General features: G+C 53.1%; 1 protein-coding gene across 2 annotated transcripts in view; it reads left to right on the top strand.

Annotated features, from left to right (window-relative positions):
* Window positions 1-12,591, top strand: part of RYR1 (ryanodine receptor 1) — a 117,747-nt gene that overhangs the window by 68,612 nt on the left and 36,544 nt on the right. For both annotated transcript variants that reach the window (XM_059999263.1, XM_059999264.1), the window contains 13 exons: window positions 1,478-1,537; window positions 1,805-1,942; window positions 2,500-2,612; window positions 2,806-2,902; window positions 3,348-3,454; window positions 5,272-5,323; window positions 5,456-5,524; window positions 6,829-6,928; window positions 7,236-7,315; window positions 7,409-7,485; window positions 8,440-8,513; window positions 9,151-9,168; window positions 10,230-10,310. In XM_059999263.1, coding sequence (XP_059855246.1) covers window positions 1,478-1,537; window positions 1,805-1,942; window positions 2,500-2,612; window positions 2,806-2,902; window positions 3,348-3,454; window positions 5,272-5,323; window positions 5,456-5,524; window positions 6,829-6,928; window positions 7,236-7,315; window positions 7,409-7,485; window positions 8,440-8,513; window positions 9,151-9,168; window positions 10,230-10,310 — 1,066 coding nt within the window. The remainder of the gene's footprint in view (window positions 1-1,477; window positions 1,538-1,804; window positions 1,943-2,499; window positions 2,613-2,805; window positions 2,903-3,347; window positions 3,455-5,271; window positions 5,324-5,455; window positions 5,525-6,828; window positions 6,929-7,235; window positions 7,316-7,408; window positions 7,486-8,439; window positions 8,514-9,150; window positions 9,169-10,229; window positions 10,311-12,591) is intronic.

The following is a 12,591-nucleotide window of genomic DNA, read 5'->3' as shown; positions in this document are numbered from 1 at the left end:
CTGAGCCCCTGGGACCCTACTGAACCCCCAGGATCCCACTAAGGCCCTCCCTTAGGACCCTACTGCATCCTTCTCCAGGAGCCTGAGGATCCACTGGGCCTCCTAGGATGCCCTGAGCCTCCCCACAGGATACTTGGGATGCTGTCAGAACTCTGGGACCAAAGGACCCTAACTGGGACCCCACTGGAAACTGGAAAGGCCACTGAGAGCACCACACCCCTGCCATGCCAGACCTGCTAGGAACCTGGGGACCCCAGCTGAGACCCCATGAGCCCCCCGAAACTCCTCCAAGCCCTCTACCAGGACCTCCCCAAGTCCCTCGGGACCCACTGATCCCCTCGTGACCCCATTGCCCCCCCCCCCGAACCTCTGGGTTCCCACTGACCTCTCCAGCTCACCACATCTTTCCTCAGGACCCACTGAGCCCCTCGTGACCCCACTGGCCACCCCCCCCCCGAACCTCTGGGATCCCACTGACCTCTCCAGCTCACCACATCTTTCCTCAGGACCCTGCTGACCCCTCCCCCGGGACTCTGTTGACACCCACCTGAGCCCCCAAAGACTCTCGGGCCCAGTGAGCACCCTGTGACCCTAAGTAGCCCCCAGGATCCTAATGGCTTCTTCCCCAGGACACACTGAAACCTTTGAGGTCTCAATTGACCCTGCCCCTGAATCCTTCTAAGCCCTCTGGGGTTCCAAAGAGGCCTCCCGGGACCCCTCTTATCCATTGTATGGGATAACAACCCCCCTCCCTGATCCTTTGTGGCCTCAGGGACCCAAGAAGCCCTCCCAGGACTCTGCCCCAAGACCCCTAGAACCCCAGGACCCTGCTAAGCACCCTGACAATCTAACCCGAGGGCCCTGAAGACCACTGACTCTCCCCTGATATCACAAGCACCCCCTTTCTCCTCCTAGGACCTGTTGAGTACTGCTGAGATCCCTACGAGCCCTCCTGGGCCCCTCTGCCCACTTACTTCGTCATGAGGGCCCCCTCTCCTGGGACCCTAAGGAAACCCCACCCTACTGATCCCTCCCTTAGCCTCCGTGTAAACCCCACCAGTGACTTGGGTGATCTGCCTGACCCCCTATGACCTCTGCTGACCTTATCGTCTCCTTCTAATCCCCCTCGCCCACCTCTAATCTTCAGAAACTCCCTGCCCATCTCCCATTTACTCCCAGCCCCACTCTGACCCTCTTCTGACCTTTGGGGATAGCCTCATGTCACCCCCTACCTCCTCTCACACCCCCAACGAGGCCCCTCTAATCCTGTCTCTTCAAGGTTCCTCTGTGGCCTCTGATGCCCTCTAGGACTCCTCTCTGACCACTCCTGACCTGTGGATCCTTTCAGTTTCTCTCAGATCTTCCCCACACAAGCCTCTCACCAGTTGCTGGGGTGATGGGGCTGGAAGGGAAAGGGTTGTAGGTCAAGGAGGACGCTTGGCCCTCCAGAGTGACCCAGCCTGTCATGTCTCCCCAGAAAGACACAGATGAGGAGGTCCGGGAATTTCTGCAAAACAACCTTCACCTTCAGGGAAAGGTACGCCTCCTCCTCCTCGTGCAACCGAAACGGGCATGTCAGGTTAACAGCAAGAGTAACAGCCGACGTTTGAGCACTTACTATGTATCAGGCATCGAAAGAGGAACCTTGTATTCAGCACCCCAGTGAATCATCACAGCATTGAATGGGGGGTGGAGCGGCCGGAGAAGCCCACTCTGAGCAGAGGGGCGCTTCGAGAAGCCCGGCTGAGAGAGGAGGGAGCGGGCAGGGGAGGGGTCTCATACGGACCGTCCTTCCTCCTCTCAGGTCGAAGGCTCCCCTTCTCTACGCTGGCAGATGGCCTTGTACCGGGGCCTCCCGGGCCGCGAGGAGGACGCTGACGACCCGGAGAAAATCGTGCGCAGAGTCCAGGAAGTGTCTGCAGTGCTCTATCATCTGGAGCAGGTGTCTTACTACTGAGTTGCCGAAGCTTGCGTCTCTGGGCGGGGCCTGGGGCGGTCCTTGAGCCTGTGGGCGGGGCCTGCGGGTGAACCTTGGGACTCTGAGCGCGGCAAGGGGCGGGCCTTTAATCTGTTGGGTGTGGTGACAGTTGAGTTTAAAGCGAGACTTAGGATGGAAACTTTGATCTGGGGGGTAGGACCTGGCGCTAAATCTTGGGCCTGGGAAAGGCGACAGGGGCAGAACTTTGGGTCTACGAGTCAGGCCCGGTGAAGACGCCTTGACTCTGCGGGCAGTGCCTTGGGCGGGTCTTGAGATGGGGGCGGGGTCTGGGTAGTGGCCCCGGGTCTGCGGGCGGGGCGTAGGAGGGAAATTCCAGTCTGATAGCAGAGTAGTACAGGTCAGAACCTTGACTCTGCGGGTGGAGCCAGGGTGTTTCTTCGGCCCTGTGAGTTGGGCCTGAATTTGGACGTGGGCACTGATGGGCAGTTTCACTCGGGTCTGGAAGTGAGAATCAGACCAGGGGCAGAGTCTGGAGACGTGACAGATAATCCCGCCTCCAGATCGAGCACCCTTATAAGTCCAAGAAGGCCGTGTGGCACAAGCTCTTGTCCAAGCAGCGCCGGAGGGCGGTCGTCGCCTGTTTCCGCATGACCCCCCTGTACAACCTGCCCACGTAAGACATACCCCCCCCACCCATGGAGGAGGGAACCTCTAGGGGCCTTGGAGAAAGAGTGGCTGAAGAGGCAAGAGGATGGAGTGTCAACCCCAGTGGGGTTTTGGGGAGTGGTTAGGGGAGGAGATATGTGGGAGTACAGAAAGGCGTGGACGGGGAGGTCTCAGCGACACCGCACATCTTTCCCCCAAAGGCAACGGGCCTGTAACATGTTTGTGGAGAGCTACAAGGCGGCGTGGATCCTGACCGAAGACCACAGTTTCGAGGGCCGCATGATAGATGACCTTTCAGTGAGCTGGGGCCTGCCTGGGAGTGTCGGGGCACAGTGGGATAGGACTGGGGCCCAGCCGTCTATTGTACACCTCCAGGGGTGGGTCGCCCTTCGCACTGGGGGGTATGGGGACCAGGGCCGGGTGAAGGATGTGGGGGGAGAGAAAAAAAAAACAGCCCAGGGCTTCCCTGGTGGCGCAGTGGTTGGGAGTCCGCCTGCCGATGCAAGGGACACGGGTTCATGCCCCGGTCCGGGAAGATCCCACATGCCGCGGAGCGGCTGGGCCCGTGAGCCATGGCCGCTGAGCCTGCGCTTCCGGAGCCTGTGCTCCGCAACAGGAGAGGCCACAGCAGTGAGAGGCCCGCATACCGCAAAAAAACAAACAAAAACAGCCCAGCAGGGCTAGGGGGGAGACAGGTGGGGACCCTAGAAGCCCCTCCCCCGAGCCCCACACCTCCCTCCAGAAAGCTGGTGAGCAGGAAGAGGAGGAGGAAGAGGTGGAGGATAAGAAGCCAGACCCCCTGCACCAGCTCGTCCTGCACTTCAGCCGTACCGCCCTGACTGAGAAGAGGTGAGGCCCCTTCCTAGGTCCCAGAGAGAAAGCCGCGACCTCTGCCCACTCCCGCAACCTCCCTGTCACTCAAGAGAGACCCTCTGTGTGGGAGCCCCATAGCGGATCTTGTAATATCATTTTACTAGGACAGGCAGAGCTCCCACGTACCACTGTGCAGACTGAGCGCTTCACAAGGGCATCTCCTCTGAAGTGTTCACATCACAGGCAATATAGATTTAGGCTTTTTCTAGAAGAAAATGTCTTGCTCCAACAAAATCAATGTACTACAGTATATTATAGGGAGAAAATCAGAATATTATGACAAATTTCCAACAGATGGCAGTGAGGAAGGGGGGCCTTTGTGTATTTCACACAGAAGCTTCGTGTGGGCTAGTGGCAGTCATGGGAATAAATAGCAGTGTTTATTAAATGTTTTTTTATGTGTCAAGCATCATGCTAAACACTTGACGTATAGATCCTCTCCCTTAATCGTCACACTATGAGATAGATATTATTATCAACGTTTTTTTTTTTTGTGGATGAGGAAATAGAGGCACAGAGATTTGTTTTTCTTATGTAATATCAAGTCAGTAGGTGGAGAGTCCAGGGCTGGGCAGTGGCACAATGACACTGACAGGGACCCAGACTCGTTCAGGATTTCTGCCCTGCCATTCTGAGCTGTTGCCTGGTGGTTACAAGATGGATGCTGACATCCAGGCATCATGACCACATGTCAGGCAGAAAGAAGGGGAAAGGCTTTCCCTTAAGCAAGACCAAAACCTTTTTGTCCTAGGAAGGTTCTCCCTGGTGGGCTTCTGTACATGTTTCATTGGCCAGAATTCTGACATCAGGCCACCATCAGTTGCAAGGGAGACTGGGAAACTGAGTATTCTGTTTTCTATGCTCTGGGACGGCAATGACCCTGGAGTTAGACTATCCAGGTTTGAATCCCAGTACAAGGTTTGAATCCCAGTACAAGCTCCATGGTTTGAATCCCAGTACAAGCTCTATGACCAGTACAAGCTCTATGACCCTGGCGAAGAAGGATCTTTGTGCCTCAGTTTCCCTCGTCTGTAAAATGGGGCTAGTAATCCAACTGACCCTTGAACAATGCAGGGGTTAGGGATACTGACCCTCCATGTGGTCAAAGGTCCAGGTATAACTCTATAGCTGGCCCTCCATATCTGCGGTTCTGCAGCCATGGACTGTATAGTACTGTAGCAGTATTTCTTCTTAAAATGCACATGTAAGTGGACCTGTGCAGTTCAAAACTACATTGTTCAAGGGTTAACTATATATCTACCTAATTGAATTACTGTGAGAATTAATTTGTTATTATATACCAAGCGCTTAGAACAGAAACCACCCTAGAGTAAACTCAGTGGGTGTTGGCCATTACCTCTGCTGTTATTAGTATTATTATTATAGAGGAGACCTAAGGAGGTGGTTGGTCATAGTTGTCAGGTGAGCCAACCAGTTGTCAGGTGGCAAGATGGCCCTGGAAGCTCCAGGCTTCCATCACACCATCACAGCAACCCCAGTGGAAAGGGAGCAGCTCTATCAGTAGCTTCAGCAAAACTCCCAGAATGAATTCCAGTGGACCAGAGTGGATCACATGACCATCTCTTACCTGTTATTGTAGCCAAGCAGATAAAAAGTACTGATTGGCTCAGCCTTGATCACATGCCCAGTCTGGCAATGGAGAGTCCCTACCCCATCCAAACCACACAGCCTGAGCATGGGGAGGGGTGGCTCTCCAAAGGAAAACTGGAAGCTGTTATAAGATGGGGTTCCTCTCTCCTGGGTCCTGACTGTCTCCCCACTTACCTCCTCAGCAAACTGGAAGAAGATTACTTGTATATAGCGTATGCCGATATCATGGCAAAGGTGAGGCCCTGCCCCCATTTAGGGCAGGTTCCCTTCCCCCTCAGCTGCAATGCCTGTCCACTGAAAGGGCTGGAACTGGCCTGGGGTATCTCTTCTGTTCACCATCATCTCTAACTGATGCCCTATCCCCAGAGCTGCCACCTGGAGGAGGGAGGGGAGAATGGCGAAGCTGAAGAAGAGGAGATTGAGCTTTCCTTTGAGGTAGGTGGGATCAAGCAGTCCCTGAAGAAAGGGATGGGGGATCCTGACTTCATTATCCCCCATTCAGTCAGCAATGCTCTGGGCCCGGCCCTAGGCTGGGTGATGTTGGGCACATAGACAGCTACACCAAGCAGGCCGTAACAGCACAGAGTATCCACTGTGGTGATGAGGGGAGCTCCAGCAAAATGGTCAGGGCGGGAATGGGGAGGCACGGGCAGAGGGGTCAGGGCGGGGGGAAGCCAGAGAAGCTCAGGGGGGTCATGCGGGCCCAGGCAAGACGCCTGATCCAGCCCGGGGAGAAGGGTTTCAGGGAGGGTTTCTCAGAGGAAGGGATGTCTGAGCAGAAGGATAAAAGGAATGTGCTTGTTGAAGAAAAAGGGAAAGGTGTTCCAGGTAGGGGCACAGCATACGCAAAGGCCAGGCAGGGAGAGAGAGCTCGTAAATGCAGTTAACCCGTCCTTTCACTCATTAAGGTGATCGGCAAGCATTTCCCCAAGTTTCTCAACCTTTTTTGTGTCAGGGTCCCCTTTGGCATCGGATGAACCCTTTCTCAGAATCCTGTACTTAAATGTATAAAACGAATCCAGAGCAGAGGAAACAAGCACATTGAAATAGTTGTCAAAATATGGCTTTAAAACTTTGTGACACAGTAATAGTCGTACTTCTCTATTAATCTACCAAATAACAAGAACTAACAGTGGATCCAGGAGCTACTGTAATTGATAAGTAGTGATGAACGTAAGTGATATTTCGAGGGAATTCCCTGGTGGTCCAGTGGTTAGGACTCGGTGCTTTCAATGCCGGGGGCCCGGGTTCAATCCCGCAAACTGCGCAGTGCGGCCAAAACTAAAAAGGTGATGTTTCGAGATGTCTTCAAAAGTGATGTGATACGGAGACGTCTGTGATGTGTACGGATGACACAACCACGGATTCTGCTAATGTTGTTGTGATTTATGGCCTCATCCATGATGGAAGGAAATGCTACATTTCAGAGGGAGGATGGGAAATATAAAAGTATAACTTTTTTCCCCATCCATGTTCACAGACCCCCTGGGATTCTATCTATTGACCCCTTGGAGGTGCATGGGGCCAGGTTACGATTGCTCCATGCCCAGCCCTGTGTAGGTGCAGGAGGCAAATCGCAGACTTAAGTCCCAGGGGATAGAAGGAGCTTACAGTTGAAGGGATGAGCCAGGGGATGTGGCTGGAGCAGGAAGGCAGCGGTGAGGGCAAGGCTGTGAGGGGGAAAGGCTGGGCTGGTGAGCCTGGACTCACCCAGCTCCGTGGGCCGGGCTCTGCTGCAGGAGAAAGAGATGGAGAAGCAGAGGCTCCTGTACCAGCAGGCGCGGCTGCACAACCGGGGCACCGCGGAGATGGTGCTTCAGATGATCAGTGCCTGCAAAGGTGCCCTGCGCGTGCATTCGGCTCCTCCTGAGTGAACCCCCCCGTCCCCAGCCCACTCGTCCCCTGTGCGCCCAGCGGGCACACTCTCCCACCCCTCACGCATGTGGACTGCACTCACGCACTTGCCTTGCAATTTCTCACCAATTCCTTCAGTCCTGATCACCCCTGCATGCACGCCCTTGCACTCTCCTCTGCCCCATTCTCTGACATCCCCCGGGATGGCTGTTTTCTGGTGAGTGAAGAACACTGCTCCCAAACTGAGTGGACCATCCGTTGCCTGCCCCGCCCCCCAACCCATCCCCTGCAGGAGAGACGGGCGCCATGGTGTCCTCCACCCTGAAGCTGGGCATCTCCATCCTGAATGGAGGCAATGCCGATGTGCAGCAGGTAATGGGCGAAGGCACTTGGGAGGGGAGCTGGGAGGGGTGGGAGGTTCCTGTGCGACCCCCAGTTCCCCCTCCACTCCCACCCCCTCTGCAGAAAATGCTGGATTACCTGAAGGACAAGAAGGAAGTTGGCTTCTTCCAGAGTATCCAGGCGCTGATGCAAACCTGCAGGTGGGCTCTAGTGCACATCTTTAGGGAAGCTGCTTGGTGTAGCCGAGCCCCCAGTCCTCGTACCACCTCCGGTTCCAGGTCTGTTCTCTTGGTTCCAGGAACAGAGACACACTCAGACCAGCTCAAATAATAGAGAGTTTATTATAAGGATTCACAAGGAATGATAAGGGAGGCAAAATGCCACAGACTTTAAGAACGAGTTGTATTAAGGATCCAGACAGCTGGAACCGGAAGGTTGTTGAGTCTTCAGGGGACACTCAGGCAGCAGGGCCTTGGGGCCCTTTCCGATGACCCCTATTCGTGTGGCTGCACTGCCGTCTGCCTTTGTTCTCCTCTTGCGGTTGACTGACTTTCGCTGCCTCTCTGAAGCTTTTGCTAATTGATGGTTTCTGTTTCCTTCTGATTTCAACTTTTATACATTTCATCCTTGCCCCACCTGACCTCACAGCTGCCACTGCATAGCTTCTATCAGCTCTTGGTTTCTGCTTCCTCTTTTTTTTTTTTTGTTTAAGATGTTGGGGGTAGGAGTTTATTAATTAATTAATTTATTTATGGCTGTGTTGGGTCTTCGTTTCTGTGCGAGGGCTCTCTCTAGTTGCGGCAAGCGGGGGCCACTCATCATCGCGGTGCGTGGGCCTCTCACTATCGCGGCCTCTCTTGTTGTGGAGCACGGGCTCCAGACGCGCAGGCTCAGCAGTTGTGGCTCACGGGCCTAGTTGTTTCTCGGCATGTGGGATCCTCCCAGACCAGGGCTCAAACCCGTGTCCCCTGCATTAGCAGGCAGATCCTCAACCACTGTGCCACCAGGGAAGCCCTCTGCTTCCTCTTGATTTCAGCTCACTCATGGTTTACGACGGCTCACCACCCTCCACCGTGGGGAAGCTACCAGGCTCTGGAAAAGAGGAGGGCAGAGGCCTCAGCACGTCTTCACCATCTTTCCTTTCTTTCCCTCAGTGTCCTGGATCTCAATGCCTTCGAGAGACAGAACAAGGCAGAGGGGCTGGGCATGGTGAACGAGGATGGAACCGGTGAGGCCTTCTTGGGCTTCCCTCTCCCTGGGGCATCCCCTTCTTTCAGGATCCACCCCCCTCCAATTGCCCAGAGCTCCCTTCCACCAAGACACCTTCCCTCCCCAAGAGCGTGCCCAGGTTTCCCCCCTGCAGTGGTCCCCAGTCCTGCCTCCCCCCCATTCCTCCAGAGTCTCCCTCGCCATGGTCCCACCCCTGGGTGTCCTTCTGTGTTCTCTCACCCATCACCACATGGACCCCACCCTCCACTTGCCCCAAGTCTCCAGCCCTGGTTGCTGTTCTCTCATTAATGTCCCTAATCCGAGTTAATCGAGTCTCCTCTTTGCCGTGTTGTGACGTGCCTAACCTTTCTGCCCTGATCCTCGCCTCCTGCCTCTTCACCTGTACCTACCCGTCTCTCTCTGTCTCTCTCCCCTCTTCTTTCTTCCTCTCTGCTTTTACCCTCTTCTTGTTCTCTTCTTTGCTTCCTTGCTCCTTGTCGCTCTTCCTCTCTGTGGGTTGTTCCTCTCTCTGTGTCTGTGCCTTCATGCCTGACCATGTCACTGTGTGTGTGTTTCTGTCCGTCTCTCTGTCCCCTTCTGCCTCCTTTTCCCCTCTTTTCTTCTGCTTCTTCCTCTCATCCTGTCGGCTGCCCCAGTCATCAACCGCCAGAACGGTAATTCCCCTAGTCCGTTTCCCGCGCTATGCTACTACCACCCCTTCCTTCTAACCCCGACCCATCCCCTCCACCTGGGGGCTGAGGATCTGGGTCATCCAGGGGAGGGAGGGTCCATGCCCGAGGAAAGACTCGAGATCAGGGGTCCAGAGACCAAGATTCGGATCCCAGATTAGCCACTAACAACACATGGGACGCTTACCTTCCGTAAGCCTCAGTTTCCCCATGTGTAAAACAGAAGCTAGAGAAGATGGCAAAGATCCCTTTCCAGATGGATGTTCTCGGACTTCCAGACCCAGATTCGCAGTCCCGAGGTGGGGTGAACCCCTCTCCCACCTACCCTGCTCTCTGCGCCCGCGACCCCATGTTGATCGAGTCTGGGGCTCCCATCCACCAACCAGATTGGTTGCCCCCAAGCAGCCACTCTGATTGGTGTGCGTGCCTCCTCTACGCCTGCTCTGGTTGGCCCGAACCTTTGCTATCTAGCTTTCCCTGCCCTACAGCCCACAGTGATTGGCTTCTTTCAGAGGCCCGTTCTGATTGGCGCATGTTTACATGCCTCCCCCTCTGCTTCTCCTGGATTGGCTGCTTTCAAGGCATCTGAGCCAATTGGCTGGCTTTGGATTCCCATCCCCCTGCTCAATCCCCTCCTGCTCAGAGCCTTGGCGTGAAAGTGACTCTGACCCCCTGTAATCCATTAACCGCCCCACACTGTCCTGGAGGGGGGCTGAGGGAGGTAACAGCAGCCCGAACCTCTGCCAGGTCGACAGACACTCCCAGCTGTCACACAGGTGGTGACATCAAAGGGACAGTGATATTGTAGACAGATACTTGAGGCCCCAGCTTCATGACTCAGGGCACCTCAGTTTCCATCTGCTGATGTCCTAGACTCTGGTGTCGTGGATGCCCGGGGCCCTCATGCTGTCTTTAAAGGGGTGGCTGGTCCTCCCTGCGCACCCCATGCTTTCTGCATGCGTGTGCAGTGTGCATGGGCCACGTGCATGCGTGCTGTGTCCTGGCGCATCTGATCCCTCTGGCCCCTTCCCCCCTCTTCCACCCAGGAGAGAAGGTCATGGCAGATGATGAATTCACCCAAGACCTGTTCCGATTCCTGCAACTGCTCTGCGAGGGGCACAATAACGGTGAGGAGGAGGGGTGGCTGACATAGAGAGAAGGCCAAGGTTTGGGGTCGGTCTGGAAGGGTTGCCTGAGTTGATCTCCAGTCTCCTCTTCCCCTTATCAGTGATGGCCTCAATGCTCCCATCCAGGCCTTGTCCTCAATCCCATTGTCGTTCATTCTTTACTTCCAGCCAGTGTCTAGGGCTGCCTGCCCACCTTCCTAAATCTCTCTTGCATGTCTGGAGCCTAGCCGCTTTGCTTCACTTTCACCTCCTCTAGCCAGTCCAATTCCCCAAAAGCAATCTGCCAAAACCCGATTTGGCCCCAAATCAATTTTCACAAAGGAGCCATTTGCCACATGCCACTTTTCCACAGGCATTTCGCAGCAGCCTCCAAAGTTCAGTAAATGTGGTCGATGGTCATAGTCTGGGTCTGTAGAGGGAAAAACTGCCGGGCATTTTTAAACGCATCTATTAGAACCACCTATTCATTTTGCTTATAAAATACTTGGCCACGAGGAAGGCCTATAGACTCTTGGCTAACTTAAACAAGTTTGAGTTTTCACAACTTTTGTTCTGGTTCTGGCAATATAACCAGATTAAGGATGACACAGCAAGTTAATTAAATACATCATTAGTGAGAAAATACAACCTCGTGTGGCACACAGCTTACAACGTTAAAGGAATAGTTGAAATTCTGAACAGTAAACACTGTACCCAACGCAGTTTCCTATGACAAACGTGTACAGTCTCAAGGTTGTGGTTATAACACTTAGTGGGTGATAAGAAACCACAGACTGCCCAGAAGTTAACCTTCACGATAAGAAAGGGAGTAATTATAAATCTAACCTCCATAGAACCCGCACCCCACTGGGCTAGTGTTCTTTAAGGTAAACGTCTTTAATCTTCACTTTTTTCTTTTCAACAGAGGATAAAGCATGATCCATTGTTTTGTATTATCATAAGCTCTTATGTCCACAGCTAGTTTTTCTTCAAGGTTTATTAAATACCTTTATGCCATGTGACTGGGGTTTTCTTTCTTTAACAAAGGTGGCATCAGTCTTTGGGGCTTAGAATGAATTTTATTCCCTGGGTCTATGACTTTTCGGAAATGAGAATGTTCTTATGGTGGGATTTCTCTCTCCCACCAAATTTGCAATCTGGTCCTCTGCCCAAATTTGTGGATTCATTAACCAGCCCAGTCGAATAAATATTTGAAATATCTTTCAAATCTCAGATGCCTTGCAGGTCTTGAGTATTCAGTGCCATTCAGAGCAGACAAAAGCCGGGGAGCCGTATTAACCATTTAGGCATACAGTCTGATTTAAATGAACACAGAAAAAGGAATTAGAAAACAGGGTTGATGGGAAAGCCTGTCCATTTGCTTATAAAATCTTGAATATTTGAGTATACTTTTCGTCTGTAATGTGAAACCAGGCAAAATGGACATTCAGCCTGATATAGTGATTGTGAAGTGGCTATAGGGAAATCAGGTGGAAGTAAAACTTTGGGAGAAAAAAGCTTTCAAGGGCTGTTGAAGCCATCCTGGGCAACGTGACATTGCTATAACATCAGAAGGATTTCACTGAAGCTTGTTTTCATTGCCTTGATAATTTGATGAATTGGTCATTTGGCAAATGGGCCTACAGAGGTTGTTCTCAAACTCAAGCGTACCTAAGAATCACCAGGAGGCCTTGTTAAACTAGGCTTCTGGACCCCATCCCAGATTTTCTGATTTAGTAATTCTGGGGCGGAGCCCAGGAATTTGCATTTCTAACAGGTTTCCTTCCGGAAGATGCTGACGCTGCTGGTCTGGGCCCATGTTTTGAGAGTCACTGCTCCAAAGTGCAGCTCTTAACCTCAGCACTCTCTTTAAGGCCCTTTAAGAACAGCTATTGTTTATTGAGCACTTATGTACCAGGTTCTGTCCTCAGTTCATTATACATGCTAAAGCATTAAAACCTCACCAAAGCTCTTTAAAGTAGGGCCTATTGTGACCACCGTGTTACATATGGGGGAACCAAGGCACAGTCTGCCACACAGAGAGGTTCAATAACTTGCCTGAGGTCACACAGCGAGGAATTTGCGCAGCCAACTCCTACTCATCTTTCAGGTCATAGCTCAGAGGTCCCCTCCTCCAAGAAGCCCTCCCTGACCACCTTGTCTGGGTCAAGCATCTCCTCTGGGCTCCTCCAACCCCCTGAGCTTCCCCCATCACAACCTTTATCATCATCATCATTATTATTCCAGAACTTCTCAACCACACCCTGCAGTAGAGAGAATGGTATAATAAGCCCCCAAGAAG

This window comes from Delphinus delphis, chromosome 20 (assembly GCF_949987515.2).
Source record: "Delphinus delphis chromosome 20, mDelDel1.2, whole genome shotgun sequence".
Classification (NCBI taxonomy): Eukaryota; Metazoa; Chordata; class Mammalia; order Artiodactyla; family Delphinidae; genus Delphinus; species Delphinus delphis.
This window is presented reverse-complemented; position numbering and strand designations above follow the sequence as displayed.